Source organism: Mobula hypostoma, chromosome 15 (genome assembly GCF_963921235.1).
Source record: "Mobula hypostoma chromosome 15, sMobHyp1.1, whole genome shotgun sequence".
Taxonomy (NCBI): domain Eukaryota; kingdom Metazoa; phylum Chordata; class Chondrichthyes; order Myliobatiformes; family Myliobatidae; genus Mobula; species Mobula hypostoma.
In genome coordinates, this window is record NC_086111.1 from 44,852,612 (window position 1) to 44,873,119 (window position 20,508).

At 37.9% G+C, this 20,508-nt stretch overlaps 1 protein-coding gene across 9 annotated transcripts in view; it reads left to right on the top strand.

Annotated features, from left to right (window-relative positions):
- magi1b (membrane associated guanylate kinase, WW and PDZ domain containing 1b) overlaps window positions 1-20,508 on the top strand; it is a 438,093-nt gene that overhangs the window by 412,486 nt on the left and 5,099 nt on the right. For 3 of the 9 annotated variants that reach the window (XM_063067956.1, XM_063067958.1, XM_063067959.1), the window contains one exon: window positions 798-886. The exons of the other annotated variants lie outside the window; for them this stretch is intronic. In XM_063067956.1, the coding sequence (XP_062924026.1) occupies window positions 798-886 (89 nt within the window). The remainder of the gene's footprint in view (window positions 1-797; window positions 887-20,508) is intronic. 9 annotated transcript variants of the gene reach the window in all.

Consider the following 20,508-nt stretch of genomic DNA (forward strand, 5'->3'; position numbering starts at 1 on the left):
TTTTAGCTTTGAACATTTAGGTACTAACTAACAGAACAGAACAATCCCAGTTACCTGTAGAAAATTTTCAAAAAAAAAACCACATTAGTTCTGGACATCCATTTCAGCAGGACTCTCACTCCAGGCCTTTTCAATGAGAAGTTATTTCTTTAACAAGATGGTTTATTCAAAAGAAATAACTTCAAGCTCCTTTAATGACATGTGTAATGATCTGCTGTTTCCTGGAAAGGTCTGTGAAGCCTTACAGATAAACATGAGAACAGCTACATCTACTAACAACCCCCTAGAGAACAAATGAAGGGGATTATATATTATTTTAAAATAATACATAATTACCAAAAATAGAATTCTGGACTTCCTGAGCTTATGATTTTTTTAAGATCTCCATTGAAATTATATCTCTGTAAGGGTATATATTTTTGTAACAAGTTCTGTAATTACTTTTAATACAATGCATAACTTCCATGGATTTAAATGTAGAGTTTGTAAATATTTCAATGAATCATTGTTTGCGCACTATTTTGACTTACTGTATTGTGATAAAAATGGAGTGAATTTCCCATTAGTGCTTTCTGGTGCTCATTTTGCTGTATCTTTTGGTCCTGCTACTGCTGTCTTTGCAGTCTAATTGTTTTTTTTTTGCCTGGACAATCTGACTGGAACAATAATAAACATCTTTCCATGATCAACAGCGTGATCAATCCTGTTGCTGCTTACTAATAGGGAATCTAAATCTATCTTCTGCTCTTTTTCTTTCTCGTCTTTCATGGGTGCTGGGCTCTTCGTTCTGCCCTCAGCGATGATACCTCCTAATCTCTCCTCATGCATGAGAAGCGACAAGCACGGGGAGTCTTGCTTCTACTTAATGGGCCCTAATCAAAATACGGTTGGTAGATCAATCAATATTTGCTGCTTCCATCTTGCTGCCTTATATATAAAGGCTCATGCTATGTTCCATTTATGTCCATTCAGCCATATATCCATGAGTATGCTTGCATTCATCAGTGCAGATTTCAAACTGATCATGCTGGCAGAGCTCATTAGCCTACATTTGTAGGGCACAAGCCCTTTGACAGGGATCACCCTGGTATTTTTATGATTTTTGTAATTGTTTTCTTGCTGAGGTGCAACATTCCATTAGAAGTGGAAATGTCTGCCTCATCCATCAAAGTCATTGGTTCCACAAGCTTAATGTTTTTTTTAGTTTTACTGACAATTGACAATAGAACCATTTGCTCAAAAACTTCATTTAAAAAAAAACAGATCAGAAATAAAATAATGAAGCAAAGGAGACATAACACTGATAAATTATTTTAAATTTTAAATTTTGCTTCATTATGTGAAATTAAGAAAAACACACACTATTCGATGTTTTAGATTAACACTGGAACTTTCAATAATGCCGGGGGTGTATAACAGGCAATGTCAGATCAGTGAGCTTGTATGTGCTTTGATTGATTACATGCCTGTTCTAGTTGAAGTTAATGGATAGAAAATTTAGCAGATTGGGTCCTCAATCTGGTAATGCTCATTATACACCTTTTGTCAAAATTGGAAGTTTCACTAAATGATTATTAATCTAAAACTGTGAAATGTCACATTTGTATGTCATGCTTTTCATTCCCATAATTTGGAGAGAATAGCAAGGAACTTGTCACAAATACTTAATGCAATGAGTAATTTGTTTTATGTACCTCTGTCCAATAATTTAACAATTGCAGAACTCAAATTTTGCCAATATTACACAAAATATATGCATTTCAGTTTATTACAGTACAATGCAGAAAGATAGAATTTGTAGTTACCATGTGTTATTGCATTAACATATTGAATTACACACCTTTAGATTAAAATTTGGAAGTTCCACCGTTTTCTGAAATAATTCACCTGATTTAAATTCTTGAAGTCCTAATCCTATGTTTGGCCTAGTGTTGCTAATTACCTGTACAATCATTTATTGCAACACGCTATAAACACTATTTACCTTGGCTCTATTTGCTAATCATCTTGACAGCAAACCTCTGTGTTTATTCCTGCCAAATTTGAGATTTGTGTATAATTCTTCTGCTTTAATACAATTAGTGTTTAGCCAGACGGAATAACAACTTGGAGTGACCAACTTGAGATTTTATGCATTGGGTGCTGGGATGGTAAGAATGGATGATTGACATATATCATGAAAATTGGGACTGGCTTCTGCACACACAGAATGAAGATGCTGGATTGCAAAACTGTTACAACATCAATTTTTAGCATTTTACAAATGAGAGGGGAAGTAGTCTCCTTGTGGAGTGTATGTGAGTTATTATAGTCCATTTGATTAAGACCAGCACACCAAGTGGTCATTTGGTGAACCCTATTATCATGTTCAGACATAAAATCATTTCAACTACAATTAGTGGCCAGAAGGGACAGAAGCTGACCCAAATCTGAGTCTGAAATAAGTAGTGGCAAGCTGTCACTTTAAAGGAATGTGTGAGGGAATGCTTACAGAAGGTCATTTGTAATCCTGAAACTGCAGCAAGGACTAAAAGAGTACATTTGTTCTTTTGACCAAAATGGGTTTGGTAATAAGAGGGGAGGAATAAAAAGCCTCTGGATGTATCTGACCCCATCTTAAATCAGTGTATACAAGATATCAGAAGATCATCCGAACACTGCAACAAAGATTTGGGTAATTACAGTAATAATTCCACTGACCTTAATGCTTGCCTTCAGATTGTAAAATCTAATTACGATTGTAGTTTCTGGCACTAATGTTTGCTTTGTGGTTGTCCTTGTGATTTTCTATGATCCCAGATTGTATTACATGGGAATGGTCAAAGAATCTGATCATTTTTATAACTTCTAAAAGGGGTGGTTGTGCAGCCAGAAGTCGTCGTACACATTGGTACCAACTTGTTTTTCATCATATGTTAAGTAAATTTGATTCTCCTTTTTGTTCATATCTATTACAGGTTGAAACATTGATCCAGCTTTCTGTGGCCTGACTACTCCAATAGTCTGGCATATTTTGAATCTGTTGTACTAATTAATTCTAACTAAGATCTAATTAAGATCAAAAATTAACTAAGATGTGTACTCACATGTAGCTAATTAACCTACCAGATCAACTTTGGCAATCTCAGCCGAAGGCATTTCTGACTGAAAGAAACGTTGGGTTACTGACAGATCTCGGAACTGTTATATGAGCTAGAGAATGCCTATACTTAGAAAGGGCTGTAGTCCTGCTCAGAGGAAGATAATCAGGAACAACCTCTGTGGCCTGGATTTACTGTGGTGTGGCAAGTGGCAAGTATCAAGACCCAAAGCTGCTAGACTAGAGAGTTTCAATATGGATTCCAAATGTATTCATCCAGTGTTTCAGTCAACATCACGATTAGAATCCTAAATGCATTCTGCACAATTAAAGAATCTGAGGATGACTAATTGCATTAGCTGTCACCGTTAGAACAAAATATTAGAGCTTCAAAATTTGACTTAGTAAATTGGTTCTTAGATCTAACCCAGCCCATTTTACACATGTGGACTACACAGGGTTAGGATAAATTAGATCTCAGCAGTACATAGATTCAATTGAAAGGATGATGTATTAAAGACTTGCATGAAAGATCCTCTTTGGAAAACAGCTGTTCTACAGTAGATGGAAACACATCCTTGTCATTTTCAATGAACTGTCCACCCCACCTTGCAGCTCTTTTCTCTTTCCCTCCATGTAAACTCTACTTCCCATATTCATGAGCATTCTTTTGATTTTCTCCCACCTTTTCCTGTAGTTTCATTCACAATATTACCACTCTTCATTCCATCTCACTCACTTCCCTTTTCTAACTCTACTTCCTAGTTCCATTTACTGCTGCATGCACCTCACCAAAGCCACTGAAAATAACTTTTCAAAATTTCGCATTGTTAAGCCTTCAAGCCTGAATTTACTACAGTACTACAGCTTCCAATTGGCTCTATCAAAACATCACCTCGTAAGTGGAAATGTCAAGTAAAACTTATACCAAGATGAGCATATGAGAGTTTAAGCCCCAGTATCAGTCCTTTAAATCCAAGGGTGCAACCTTGAGCACAGTGCGTTTAGTCACTCATTGTGCAGTCAGCTTGGATACCTCAAATGAAATTGGGTTTTGTACTCTCCTGCCAAAACTGTTCACTATTCTTGGATCAGCTCGGAATATATACTGTTTTTGGACACAATTATGAAATCTGCAGGGAGTTTATGCATCACATTTCTAAGATTGGTCTCTATCCTGGCCCTCTAGCTAGTCCTGACCAGCTGATTTTCTTTGTCTTATTCAAAGATTCAGATGTTCATTTATTATCAAAATATACTACCTTGAAATTCCTTTCCATTCCTCATGTGCTTTTGAGGTTTCTCATGTCACATCTGCTCTCTCTGTTATGCTCCACCTAAGCTACCACCTGGCTTCATTTCCTCACAAACTCATGCTGCAAAATCTATTAAAATAGTTCCTAATCTTTCAAATTTGTAATCACCGAGCTCCTCAGTTACTGCGCCTGCTTTTTCATCCTGTTCAAAACCTTGCCTGTTTCCCCCTATAATTCCATGATGAACTCCCAGTATTCCATTCTAGCAGAACACTGAAATGAACCTAATCAAAGTTATATGTGACAATGATTCACTGTGACTGATGTGCAGCAGCTATCCATTTCCTTCTCAGCCTACTTGCATCCTTCCCCACGGTTGTCACACCATGCTCGTCAATCATCCTTCATCCATTTGAATTGATCGCCTTGTCTTGTTCCATTCTTACATATTCAGTCATGGACACGTAATATCCAGCAATGACTTTACACTGCTGCCTTTGGTCCATCTTACTTCACAGCTGCACATTACACCTTTGCAAATCACAGTGCCAGTTTACATATTCTGAGAGCAGCTGACTAACTCACCACAGCTATCCTGACCCCTCCGCTGTGTTTGTTTTCCCAACACCTTGGCATTGAGTTCTGAATGAGATTTCGTCCAGTGAAAACAAGCATGGGAAGAACTCCAATGCTTTATCTTTGCTTCTGACTGCAAACACTATCCCAACCCACTGACTCCATTGTCTTCTCAGCCACTGACTTGAGTTGAACGTAACTAATCTCACCCTCTACATTGTAATTGACCTTGAGTTCAGCTTCCACATCTATATTGCTATGGTACCAGTCCAAAACCTTTGAGTATATTGCTAATTCTATCAGCTTATTAACTGCTGGAAATCACCCATTCTCAAGTTACGTCTGAACTTAATTCAGGTGATCTGGCCAGTGTTTTCAATCCAAGGCTTGATTATTTATTGAGATACCACACCGGATAGGCCTTCTGACCCTTTCAGGCCACACCGCCAGTAACCCCCTATATAACCCTAGCCTAATCATGGGACACTTTACAATGACCAATTAACTCACCAACCAGTATGTCTTTGGACTGTGGGAGGAAAACGGAGCACGCAGAAGAGAACATACAAATTAATTACAGACAGCGGTGGGAAATAAACTTGGGTTGCTGGTGGCTGTAAAGAGTTCTGTTAACCACAATGCTGCTGTGCCATCCTGGATTATCTGGATCCTAACGCATAATCCCATTTATTTTTCACCTCTTCCTTTGGTGACCTATAATTTTTCTTATTCCATGAAGGACTCCATTTTTAGATCCTCTTTCTGTAGTTCAAACCCCAACATGGCCTTTCCCCTTCAAACAGTAATTTCCATCAACCTTCTAAAATGCACACCACTGAAATCTCTAATTCTGGGTTACCATCAAATCATGCACCCTATCCTACCCCAACCTTTCTTACACCACCATTGCTTGTCATGTCCTCCCCTAAGTCTCGTGCTATAGGATTAGCCTTCTAAAACTTTTCACTTTTCTCTCTGCTTTAATTTGACCCTTCAAACCATCTTTTCAACCAAGCTTTTGTTATCTGTTCTAATACTGCTGCATTTGGTTCAGTACTAGTGCGCTTTCTGACAAAATACTCAGAAAACCAGAGTTCCTTCGGAGTCTTACGTAACTTTGAAGTCCCTGGCATGGGTTTGTTTCATGTTTGTGATGAACACTTGATTGCAACTCATGCATTCTGTCTCTGTAAATATACAAAAACATTGAAACCCTGACTAACTATCACGCAATTTACTAACAATCATAGAATTTTTTTTTTTAGCATAGGAAGAGCCATTGAGACGATTGCCCCACCTCTTTTCTGGGAAACTACGGCTGCTTAGTTAAATTCCTCATTCCTTTCCGATTATCCTTTTTCTATTCTTCCCAAGTATTAATTAACTTCTCTTTGAAATGTACGGTGTGTTTTAGTTTTTTTGTGCCACTGTCTTGAGCAAAATCCTAGCAACCTGCTCAGTAAAATAAAAATGTTCCTCAACTCTTCGGCTTTTTTTTTTCCCTTCAGGTATTGTAAATCTATTTCAGAAGTTTATTTTTATTATGGAAGAAATCAATTCTACCTGTCTATCCAGACCTATCTTAGTCTTGAACACTGTCAAATCTATACCTATCATTCTTGCTGTAAGAACAACCTAACTAAAATCCGATGATTTTTGGCATGATTCTGGTAAAACACTTCTGCACCCATTTCAGCTTGTTTATATCCTTTCCAAATACTGTAGTGATGCTCAGATGTCGCCATTATTGTCCAGCAGGTTGACCAAAGATTTATAAAGGTTTAGTGCAAACTACTTGTACTTTATACCCCAATTTATTAAACTAATGTTCCTATATGTTTTTAAAAAATCTGCCACATTGTATTTGTTAGGCATTGATTCCTTTCTGGGTTAATTCCTTATGCTTCAAATATGCTCAGGTATCTTAAGTGCATGTAGTCAGTATTAGAGAGATGTCTAACTATTAAATAGATCCATATTCTGGGAACCACTCAATATGAAGGATGTAAGCACATTGAAGAGGGTGTAATAGTTTCTACCAGAATCGTGCTAGGCACCAAGTATTGCAATTTGTGAGGTGACGGAGGAAATATAGTTTATACAAGTAAATGGTAAGGATAGGCTTAAGTGGACAAGCATTGTGGGAAGAGGAGATCATAACCAAGTCTGGTCTCATTTCAGTTCAACATTGCTATCAGATTAATAAAAGTTCCCCATCTTCAATTCCTTAACCTACGATCACTGAGCCTGATTGTAATGCTTTAATTGTTGATGCAAGTTAGGTAAGCAATATATCCTGGGTCTAGATCTGTATTAATTGGGTACTCATTTCATTAGCACAGCTAGCAATGTTAAAAAAAAATGGTTTCCTTCATCTCAATATTCTGATTCTACTTGACACCTAAGCACCACACTCTCACTATTTCATTATAGCTGGATTACCGATGCAACAACTCAGTAAGACACCTAACTGATAGAAATATACTTGGAATCCCTTCTGTAAATTGGACCAATAGATGTTGTAATAAGAACTTTCTTGTCTTCTTTGGTGACTATTTCAGGAAAGATGGAGAAGGCACCATTAGTCAAAATTAATTTTATTCACTTAAAATTATTAAATGGGAATGATAGCAATGGGCATTAGGAATGGAGTGGAACTAATGGTGTGTTGGTGGTCAGTATAACACTATTACAGCCCCAATGACCCGGATTCAATTCTGTCGCTGTCTGTACGGAGTTTCTATGTCCTCCTTTTGACAGTATGGGTTTCCTCCCGCATTCCAGAGATGTACAGGTTTGTAGGTTAATTTGTTGCGTGGGTGTAATTGGGCAGTGTGTAACATGGGTGTAATTGGGCTGTGTGTAACATGGGTGTAATTGGGCAGTGTGTAACATGGGTGTAATTGGGCAGTGTGTAACACTGGTGTAATTGGACAGTGTGTAACACTGGTGTGATTGGGCAGTGTATAACATGGGTGTAATCGGACTCATTATGCTGGAAGGGCCTGGTATCACATTGTATCTCCTAAACAAAACATAATAACAAAGAAAGATTTAATATGCAATAATGCATTACATCTCTCATATACATAGCACTGTGACTGCAATGAAGACATCTTCCTGTGACTTGTAACCTGATTAATGTATGCGTAAGTATGAGATAGACTATGAAATATGGGACCAGATGTTTGCCCACACTTATGCTCTACAAGTCTTGCAATCTACTGTACATCCATTATCTTAGTGTCTATATGCCCTTCCTTATCTTTCATGCTCAGAAGAAGATAAGAAATTACGGTTAATGAAACGTAATGAAATTCACCTTTATGCTGCTATGCTGTTTTTCACATTTTCTTACTGTGGCATTCCTTTCCAAGACTCCACCACCAAGTTTCCTCTGAACTCCCTATTTAATGTACTCCTAGCTATCTTATATTAATTCTCCTTAGTTCAGTTCTGCCCAAAGAACTACAGTTCAGTTCTACATCTACAAACCTTCTGATGATTTTAAATAAATTGGCACCTTAGTGCCACTATCAGACTCCATTCAGTCTTCTCTTTACCAAACAAAAGCACCTCGTTAACTGTTCAGTGTTTGTGACCCCACTTCCCCCACCCCCCACCCCCCCCAATCTTGGTATCATCCCTAATGTATGTTCAAGAGATAGTGTGGGAAGTGGAGATGAATTGGCCTTGGCATTATTAAGTGATGAAACAGACTTCAAGAGTTTTATGGCCAATTTCTGCTTCTATTTCTTGTACTATTTTTCTCATCTTTTCACAGTTTCTTTTCTTTCTGTAACATGGAGAGTCTAAATCTCTGCAGAGGAAGCAAATCGTAGTTTTGCTCATGTTCCACTTAAGTTTAATATTAAAGAATGAAACCAAGTATTTTGCTTGCCTTTTTCCTCATTTTATTAGCAAATATTTTCATTGATATTTTGTAAATTGGTAACTGTATATCCCTTTGTAGCTCTACCTGATTTAGACTGACACTTCAAAGAATAATGGTCTTTTATTTCCCTTTCAAAATACAGTACACTATTTATTTCTATTGAGGTTTGCCAAGTACTCAGCCTTCCTGTAATTATTATCTCTTTGGTATTTGCCTCAGTGCTCTTCAGTGATAAATATACTTCAAAGTCATCTATTTGCTAACTCCAATCATTTATGTAAACAATGAAGAACAGCATTCCCTATATTAATCCCAGTGGAACACAACATATCACATCATCCCAGTTCAGACAACATATCTTTAGGTCTGTTATTGTAATATTTTAACAGAAACAACAGCTTTAAAGTTCAGGTTAGAATTGAAATAAAAATAGAAAAAGTTGGGATCATCTGTAGAAGAAGCAGCAACAAAATTAATGTTTTGTCTCAAAAACCCTTCATTGGAAACGTCATCATGTCTTAATGTTAAAATGTTAGCTGTGGTTCATCCTGGCAGACCAGCCGGTGATTCCAACGTTTTCTGTTTTTGTTTCAGATTTCCATCAGCTGCAGTTTTTTTGCTGCTAGAGATCATTTTTCAGTTGGGTTTGATAAGAGACGGCAACCTATCGTAAATTAGTTGAGTTTGATAGAACCAGCTAAGTTCAAATGCATGACAGGGACATAATAGTAATTGTTAATGTGGTTCATGTCTGTCAAGAAGACTCTTGACTGAATCTGTATGCTCAGCTTGTTTCCTGACACACGTGAAAGCAATAAACAGCACACAGCTCAATGAATATTAACTGAGATTCTACCATTCAATTAGCACAGCTCAATTGTTAAAACATAGCCAAGGATGGAAGTGTTTGGAACATAAATGATTAACCTGTTGTATTTTAAATGTCACATACCTGCTATATAGATATATCAATCAGAACAATTAAAATGCCAGTACTTCTGTAAAAACAACTGTCTGATGCTTTTAGGCCTTAAAGCCTTCTCTTGCCTGCATCCAATGGATAGAACGTCAATTTGTTTGACATTTTTCTGTTTGACAATCAGTTTGATTCAATTTGCTTTGCACAGGTTTTTATGAATAATTTATCATACTGTCTAGCCTGTGTCTGTTTCAGTATCAAATTGCTTCAAGTCTCAGTTCTGTGTTTTAAAACTGGAAGAACTTGTTATGCAAAAAGCAGTGATAGGATATAAATGAATAAAATCCTGAGAACACCTTTCCTCGAAAACGAATGTAATTGTCTGAGCATATAGCAAGGTAATAAGTTATTCGTTCTTGTTCTGACAACTTTTAATATTGCTCAATATGACACTTTGGCCACTGATTTTTTGAAAATGTAGTTAACCCTTTCAATGTTAGGTATTTGTGGGTGAAATTCCTTTTCCAAAGACAGTAGTATTAGTCTCTGGGCGTACTAACCTTACTACATTCTGTTTCATTGACCTCAATTATGCCAAGTGTTTGGAAGTGAGTACAACTGGAGTGTAATACCTCCGTACATATTTAATGCCAGCACCCAAATACATTGCTTCCACCTCCATCCTAATGTTTGAACAATAGAAACATAGAAAACCTACAGCACAATACAGGCCCTTTGGCCCACAATGCTGTGCCAAACATGTACGTACTTTAGAAATTACCTAGGGTTACCCATAGCCCTCTATTTTTCTAAGCTCCATGTACCTATCTAGGAGTCTCTTAAAGACCCTATCGTATCCGTCTCCACCAACATCGCCGGTAGTCCATTCCGCGCAATCACCACTCTCTGAGTAAAAATACTTGCCCCTGACATCTCCTCTGTACCTACTTACAAAAACCTTAAAACTGTGCCCTCTCGTGTCAGCCATTATTTTTGATTCATCTTTATGTTATATCTGTTGCTCAAATGTAAGCATTTTGGTAGAAAATAATTATTTCTTAATGAGCCTAATTAGATCACCCCTGCCCACATATTGAATCTAAATGGAAAGTCTAATTCATTCAGTTTAGTGTTAGTGACTATGTAAATAACCAAACCCAAATAAGCCATTGAGAAATTATATCAAGCACTGTGGCCTTCAGAGAGAGAAGTCCACGTGACCCACATAGAATCATTAGCTTTCTTGGGAGGTATTGTAAATTGATGGCACAGATTATAGTTATGTTTACCTGACTCTGACATGCAGCTTCCAGAGAAGAGTAGGGAAATTGTTCTGCTTTTTACATAGGCCCAACATGAGAGAGGCCAAAAGTTTATTTTGCTTTCAGCAAAGAATGCAGGTTAGAAGTAAGTGAAATGTGAGCATTACAATGGGCTATTTTGCCAAATACTCACAGTACTATAAATGGCACCTTTGTGCTTTCTTTGGTCCTTTTGCTTTGTTTCACTCCTGCTCGCCAATTTTCTTTCAGTTGCAAGTGTAAACATTCAATGCTGCTCCACTGATTGCCCACATTCTCTCTCTCTTTTTCTCTTTATTTATTCACATTCTCTATATCTCTTTAACCTGTCCCTTTTCTGTTTCTTCATCCCTTTCTCGTTCTCTCTATCATTTTTCTTCCTTGCTCTTTCTCTCTCTCTCTCGCTCTTTTTCACTCTCGCTCTCTTTAATCTGTCTCTCTTTCCACACCCAGTGAATAAAAAGCTTCCAATTATACAATCAGCAGGAAAATAACTGCGTGATAATCAATCTAGAAAATGTATGGATCACTATAGAGAAGGCCTAAGTGTCGACAACAGCATTCTCCTTGCTCCTAGTGGAGTGGAGTAGGAAGCAGAACTGGATCCATGTGTTGGCAACTGTGAGAAAGGAAAAAAAATAATAGGTTTTGCTTTTCTGGAGTACGTTTCACAACCACAACCTTTGGCAGGCAAAGTATTTTAGAGCCAACAACGTTCTTGTGAATTATTTGTGTGCTCTTAGTAACATGAGAGCCTGTTTGGAGAAAGCAGGGACCCACCAGTAATGTGGTAATCCCCAATGATCTGTTTCTAATGATTTGGCTCAAAGGAAATCACTGTGAATAACTTCAAGATAGTGCAGTCAACTGTTTTAAGTCCACGTGGGAGAGCAGACGGCACTAGACCAAGGGAGTTAGTCATGCTGTTTATCCCTTGGCCGGGTTTAACATCTCATCCAAGACGCAGCACCTCCAACAGATTAGCACTGCAGAGCAGCATTGCACTAGAGTGCCAGCCTTTAGTATTGTGCCGAAGTCTCTGCATTAATACTGATGTGTAGTGTTCCTCTAAACAATAAGCTATTACTATGCACGGCACTTTGATTTTCTCTGTAATGTAATATTGTTCATACAGGTCCTGTGTACAGGAAAAATAAGAGCTTGACTGACTGTGTGGTATTGCTATCTTTTGTTCTCCATGCTTTCTTCAAACAGGTTTTAATGCTTCCAAGAGTACAAAATAATTCACAAAACAACAGATTTCATGACATATATGTTAATGATAATATATCTGATTCTAATTTATATTTGCTTTTATCCACATCATCTTATCAAAAGGGACAAAATGTAATTGAATGCTCAAAGCCTAAAATATAAAAACAAATCTCAGGGTGAAGTAATTTGAATGAGGGCAAAAGTTAGTTTTATGAAACTGCAAAATTGGTAATTATTATTTTTTCTCAGAAAAGTGAAGGCTTTGTTTATATTCATATTCTCAGAGCTAAGCATGCATTGAAACCTTTTGATTTTAAAAGAAATCTGGTGATGTTAATCCTCTATTATAGGGTTTAAGTTATCCACACACTGCTAGCAATGTCCTAGTAATCTAAAACTTTTATTGTTTTTGTAACAAGATGTCCTTACACAACAGAAAACCATGTCTTTATTATTGACATTCCCTCGATGACTTGATCACACACATGGAGCTATTTACAGAACAGCAGCAGTGGATGGCTGGCTCCTCTTAAAGCTGAGACCGTATTTTCTGATCGCAGAAGACAATTGACATTTTACGCCCAGAAGGGGTTTTAAATCTCAAATGCCAGATTCTTAAATTTTCACTGGTGGTCACATGATTCTCGTCAGGTTTGTAGTAATCCTTACAGCAAGAATAAAAACTAAAGTGTGTTGTAAATGTGGCTGGAGCAGGGGCCAGTAGGATCAAACAGCCAGACTTTTGAAAATTATGAGGTTCAGGCATGTTTTAAATATCGTGAAAACATTGCCAATAAATAATCATATTAATTATTTTATCTTCTGGGCCAATTTTGGCTCAATATTTATCTCAGTCTATAATAGTAATATAGATTTCCATGAGAGCAGTGCAAGACTGAGGAATTAATCTCTGTCAGATATACCAAATTCCCAAGTGGAGAATTATCTAGATTGCACTCGCTATAGTCAGGATTTCTGTTGGCGTGTAGCACAACACTGATAATCCATTACACACAGAAAAATAAATTTGTGAATGTAATGGAAATAAATTTTGGATCGGTACTAAAACTAGTCATTCTCCTGGAGATTTTAAATTTTGCAGACCAATTAATAAATGATAATAAATACCAGAATAATCAATTTAGCCATACTATGTCTATATAAATGATGACTAAATAACCCAAGACACAATATGTCAGTTGGCAATGCGAACTCCCCACAGTGACTGTCTCACTTAATCAGTTTCAAATGCCAATTTCTAAGTTTCCTCAAAGGAATTGAGGTTGGGTTCATTTGTTTCTCTTTACCCATGTGGATGTCTATATTCAGTTGTCTTGAAAGCTCTGCCAGACACTTATGCTCTCACCAAGCCTCACAACAGTGGCATTTCTTACTTCCCAGTGGTTATGTCAGATGTGCCGATAAAGATAAGTGACTGCAGTAGTGTAGGATATATATCAATTTATTGATGTTCTTTCTAATATAATGCACTTCTGCTGAGTTAAGTGGCAAGCAATATACACTGAGGCCATTTTATTAGATACACCTGTACATCTTAATGTAAGTATCTAATCAGTCAATCACATTACAGCAACTCAATACATAAAGTCTTGCAGACCTTGTCAAGAGGTTCATTTGTTGTTCAGACCAGAATGGGGAAGAAATGTTATCTTAAGTGATTTTGACCATGGAATGATTGTTGGTGCCTGACCGGTTGATTTGAGTATCTCAAAAACTGCTGGTCTCTGTGATTTTAGAGTTTACAGAAAAGGGTGCGAAAAACAAAAAGAATCCAGTAAGCAGCAGTTCTGTGGACAAAAGCAACTTGCAAATGAGAGAGGCCAGTGGAGAATTGCCAGACTGGTTCAAGCTGACAGGAGGGCGACTAACTCAGATAATCATACATCACAACAGTGATGTACAAAAGAGTGCCTGAATGCACAACACATTGCACCTTGAAGTGGATGGGCTACAGCAGCAGAAAACCACAAATATACACTTAGTGGACACTTTATTAGGTACCTCCTACACCTAATAAAGTGACCACAGAGTGTACTTGAAATGTGCACTGAGTTCTCAACCTATTTCTGGCACTTATATTGTACTTCAATCCAGTTAAGTGCAAAATGCTATTGATAATTGTTTGGGAGAAATAAAAGATTCTTTGAAGCTCACTCATTCAAAGGGATTACTCCTTTCGAATGTATATGTTTTGGGTCGCAGGGTAGCATAGTGGTTAGCACAATGCTTTACAGTGCCGGCGACCTAAGTTCAATTCCCAACGCTGCCTGTAAGGAGTTTATACGTTCTCCCCTGTGACCGTATGGGTTTCCTGCGAGTGCTCCCGTTTTCCTCCCTCAGTCCAGAGACATACCAGCTGGTAAGCTAATTGGAGATTGTAAATTGTCCTGTGATTAGGCTAGGAATAAATCGAGGGATTGCTGGGCGGTGTGGCTCAAGGGCTAGAAAGGCCTATTCCATGCTGCATCTCAATAAATAAATAAATTCATTAATCTCCTTTCCATCCTCTGAGGTGATGTATTACTGCTATATTATGATGTAATATATATATATAAGCTATCATTACTTCATGGACCAAAATCCTTCCACCTGATTCATGTGAATTAATTAAATACTTAGAGGTTACTGTTAGCTATGATAGTATTACTACAGCTGTAACTAATTTCCATCAGACTAGCAGATGGAGCATGGATAAGATACTGCAATCCACACAGATATTTATCTCACTTTAATACTGTCTCGTTCAGTAGTTCTGGAGTTGCAAGTTCTCTGGCTCACTAATTCAATGGGATTCCTACTTTCCTCACATATTCTTGTTTGTGTGATAACTTTTCCATAACCTTGACTATTCTATTCACTTCAACGGGTTTTTTGTCTGTTAGTCTGGTTCATCTCATTGACTAACCTTTATGGGAAAACTTTTCTTATGCCCACCACACATTGCCTTCCCCTGTCCTAACTGCAGAGGATGTACAGTAGAAAACAACCTGTGAGTCAATTAAAATAAATTGAAATAATTTAAAAAACCATCACATAGCAATTATTGGGTGGTAATAAAGTTTTATGATGACCTGTTGGCATTTCTCCACAAGAGCTAACCAGTTCAGCAGCCTCACTTGTTGCCTGTTCTACTGGGTATTTTCAAATACGGCCGCACTGGACTTCTGATGGAATTCACTTGCTACCACTGATAGTATTTAACGTGTGAAATACACACAAAATGCTGGAGGAATTCAGCATATCGGGCAGTATCTATGGATGAAAGGTCTCATTGTTTAGTCCCCTCCATAGATGCTGCTTGACACTGTATTTGAATATCAGCTTGTGTCTCCATTTAACATTGGGTGATCTTGCTCTGCACACAAACAAGTCCATTAATTTCAATAGCAGGACCCCCCAGTGAGGAGAGAAGAATCAGTTTCCAAATTTTTGCATTCATTATATTTTCACTTGTTGAAAAGTGTTTATTTTTTAATGTTAAATTTATTTTATTGTGTTAACTCAATTGCTTAAAGAATATATAAACCTTGACAGTTTTTATAAGTGGTAAAGTTATAACGGGCAGTGTTGGGAATTGAACTTTTTATAAGCCAGCTGCAAGATGTTTTTCCGGCTGTTTTGTGGTGGGTCTTACTCTGACCATCCCCGCAATGACATTGTATTATGTTTAGGCAGTGCCACCTGCCTTTTGGGATCAGAATGGTGCAACGCCCACGCATCTACAAAAGACATGCTACTCTACCCTGTCCTCTTCACCTTGGTCCATCGTGATTGATGATAGTTTGTTTCCACTCCAGTTTTATGATTCTGAGGCTGATGAGGCCAAGGTGGGATCCCCAGATCCTGCCACACCTGGAACAAGGGGTTTGCTAGAGGGCTAAGATGAGTAGAATGGGAGATGCTGCTTCCACCCTGTTTGCCAGGTCTTACGCTGCCAGTGAGGATGTGTAAGGTTCTCAATGCAATCCTGCTTGCCTTTTCTCCATTTTGTAGTCAGGGGTTAAACTATATATTCCAACATATTGTTGAGGGCGTCCTTAATAACTTATTTTGTCCTCATAATCTGTACGAATAGAGTGCCTGATTCAGGAGTATGCCATTGGGCATGGAAACAAATGGCTTACCCAATAAAGACAAATAAACATAATTAGACCCTCTATACCAGGTGTGGCCTGAAAAAGGATAGAAATGAACATTAGTTAATTTATTCTCCCAGTGGGCTTGTAGAATTTGAAGATCCAGCATGGTGGGGTTTTTTTTTCCCACCAGTGCTTTGCAGTATCTCACAGGTATACAGGAGGGCAGGCACTAGTGCTGCCTGATGTACCATGGCTACTTTTCTTATTCCTAAACACTTTTTCTCTCATATGGTCAAAGTATATGTGAGGGCATTAAAGATGAAAGTGAGTTTCCATCATTAATGTATCCTTTTGCTGACAAGCTGCTCCCTGGCTCCTGAAAGTAGTTTATAGTTCTCAGTGTGGTCAGGGAGTAGTGTTATGTAAAGGGAACTTAGTAGTCCCCTTTTGCAAATATTATTCTAAAGCCCATCATCTCAAACCATTCAGTAACGTAGTTGATATCATCTCAGAAATCAGCTTTGGATGTGTGTACCTTCAAGCATTGTACTTATTGTTATTTAGTGGCTGTGAATAGAATGATTTTTTTATGTAGTAGTTTAACTCTTAGCCCAAAGTGAAACACAATATTGTGATGAGTTTGATTGAGAAAAATGTTGGAGCCATGACACAACCTGGCTTAAACTCGGTCAACACAGGGAATTGACCTGTGGTAGAGTTAGCCATAAGTTAGAATCACAGGTTGCGTGGAAGCAGACATCAAAGGGAGACCAGTTTCTGAGGACAACCATATCTCAGAAAGGTTGTCGATAGACCCTCTCAACTGACAAATTAGAGGCTTTTGTGAGGTCAGAAAGAGATGCCTAGTGTTTGATACAGCTACCTATATTTCTGTTGCACTGACACATCATGCCCATTAACGTTCAGATAGATGGATGAAATCTTCACTGTGATTTACGGAGCAGATTCTTGGCCACTAGAAAGAGTCAGTTGAGAAGATCCCTGGTGATGGCTTTCCTTTCTGTGGTTCTTGCATTCAGAGTGACTCTTTTCATGAAGGTGGTGACAATTATAAGATGCTTGAGGATCCCTAGCCAGTCCTCCTCTTCCAGAGGTAGGTGGTGATATTGCAAGTTTGTGCTTTAAGGTCCTTTAAGCCATTTTTTTTTTAGAACTTCATCATATACATATATTTGTCAATTAGTATTTGGACTTTCAAATTCTTAACTTTCTGGAATGACTGGGAGACAGGGCCATATTATCTGTTGTGGATTACATATGTCAAGGACCAAAAGGTTATTCAAACATCTCCTCATAGTGGACATTGACTGCCTCTCTACCTGATGAGCTATCCTCTGCTGTTGGGTGTTGGGCTGTAGATGATTTGATGGTTTTGAAGATTCCGCATACGATGATGTTATCAGGGAGTAGCCGGAATTAAATATGTAATATGCAGGCCAATAGAAAGCATGAGGCAATGATCATTGGCTGCAGGTCTTGGCATATTGTGTATCATCTAGAATTCCCTGTTGTTCACTTTTTCTGAGAAGTACAAACAAGTGGCATATATACGTGTTTCTATCTGTAGAGCAACACCCATAATTTCTCATTAGCTGGTTATGCTATGGGGTTTTTTTTGTAAATTACAGATATAATTGAGTGCAATAAACATGTATTCTGTGTCCGGCATTTAAGCAGATAATTGATTACTAATATTTTCCTAAATAAATTTTCTGTTTGGTCAGGGAACAGCAATGGCTTCTCTTACATGTGGTCATTGAATGAATTAAAAATAATCTTGGCATCTGAAGGAAATGTTCAATTATCCAATGAAACCCAGTAGGCAGGAATTGTAACGCAAAATGTTCAGGCAATGTAAATTATGAGACTGAAGCTTTTAGACATCTATTGAATCTATTGTTTAAGTATTATATGGGGAGAGCCTAATTTCAGAACGTGTTCCAGTTTGTTTTTATAATTGGGTATTTTTATGTCTAATTTGTAGCTTTTATTGCAGTATTGACATAGTTATTAACAGAACTATTAAATTCTTTCAGTTGACTATGCTGTTACAGAAAAAAATGTGTATGTGATTGTATTGAGTTCTTTTTGTAAAACATATATTGAGGAAGAGAGTGGAGCTTTGTAGATGAATTATGAACTTTGTCCAGTTCAGAACTTCAGATGATATGAAATTTGATGAAAGCCTTACAGCTTGATATGGTTGTTAAGAATGTGTATGGTATGTTTGCCTTCAATAGTCAGGAGATTAAGTTTAAGAGCCACGAAGTAATGTTGCAGATCTATAAAATTCTGATTAGACCACATTTAGAGCATTGTGTTCTGTTCTGGTGGCCTCATTTTAGCAAGGATGTGAAAGATTTAAAGAAGGTGCAGAGGAAGTTTACCAGGGTGCTGCCAGGATTAGAGACCGTGTATTTTGAGGAGAGGTTGAGTGAGCTAGGGCTTTTCTCTTTGAAGCAACAGAGGAATAGAGGTGTTACTAGATGATAAGAGGCATAATAGAGTGGACAGCTAGCACCTTTTTCTTACTGTGGCAATGGCTAATGTGAGAGGCCATAATTTTGTGATTGGAGGAAAGGATAGGGAGGATGTCAGAGGTAGGATTTTTTTTACACAAAGAATGGTTAGTACATGGAACGCTGTCAGGTGGTGGTAGAGGCTGATACATTAGGGACATCTAAGGGACTCTTAGATGGGTACACAGATGAAAGAAAAATGGAGGGCTTTGTGGGAAGAAAAGGTAAGATTGGTCTTGGAGAAGGTTAAAAGATTGAGCCAAAGCATCTTTACTGTGCCATAATATTCTATGAAAGTTAAATCTGGGTATATTCAGTTTTATTTTTATAATCACATGCGGACGTATTTGAAGTTTCTTCATACTGTTGTTAATGATGTTTGAAGATGGAAATAGTGCCTCAATGACATGGGTCAAAAAATTAACCTTAGTTAGGATCTCAAAGTATAATGACTGATATAATGTGACCTTTCCTGCCATATTACATTTTATAGATTGCCTAGAAATCCCCAGGGGGTTATAAATTATACGAGGGATTTATAATTGCTAACAAACATAAGATTCTAATTGCATTATAAATTACAAGATCAAATGTTATAATTTGTTATGAACCTGAGAATATTGCATGAAAGATTAATGCTTGACAGAAATTGCTATTGGAATTGATTGTCAAGTTTATAGATGGGAAGGCCCTATGACTATACCATCTTATTCCCATTTGGCCCTCTAGCAAAATCAATTGAGAAATTATCATCTGTCCAAAGCAAACGGCCAGTAAAAGCAAACAGGCAAACTCAGCTTCATTATCATCTGTATAGTATAACAGGGTCACTAATCAGATGTTGAATCACTTAGCAGAATATATCTATTATATTTGAGAGTTTAATTCTGAGTTAAGTATCTATGGCCATCATTTTGTCTAGGCAGATCGAGTACTTTTGCAAATTCAATGGTGCAGTGACGATAATTATTTGCAACTGAGAATTAGCACCAGATCACTCTTCAATGTTGTCCCCTTCCTGTCCTCACAGTCACACAGATCCTCTTTGCTCCCAACACTCTGCCAATGGTCATCCAACAGACTGTAGGGAGCGGAGAGTTAGATCATGCTCTCTGTCTGTCCTGGTGATCTTCTGTAAGCATTAATAATCAAGGACTTACTTACTATTTCCAAATACGTCCGAGAAAATTACTAAAATATATTGAACAGATCTTTTTCGTCGTGGCCCTTCATTGGTCAGAGTTGACCATGGATGTTGCATTCCAGCTATCTATTTTGGAGGTAGGCTAGTACGCAAGCCAGGGCATTTTGATATGGCGAGCAAGCGGCTGCCCATGCAGCAGGCTCCCTCTCTCCATGCAGCTGATGAATCTAAAGGAACGGCAGAAACCAATACAGTTTGGCACCAGCAGAGTCCCAGGAGTTGCCTGTCAGCATTGAACTCCAATTTAGGACTGACTCAAGGACTCTAGCTCTGGATTTTTCCTTGGGGGTTTACTCCTGAAGAATTTTCCCATGAGTGGGTGTAGCCGCAAGTCAGTGGAGATTTGAGATCAGAGTTTCCCTGCTCCTAGATGAGCTGATGAGCCCCATCTGCCCGGATGATCGAACTTAATTAAAATGGCCA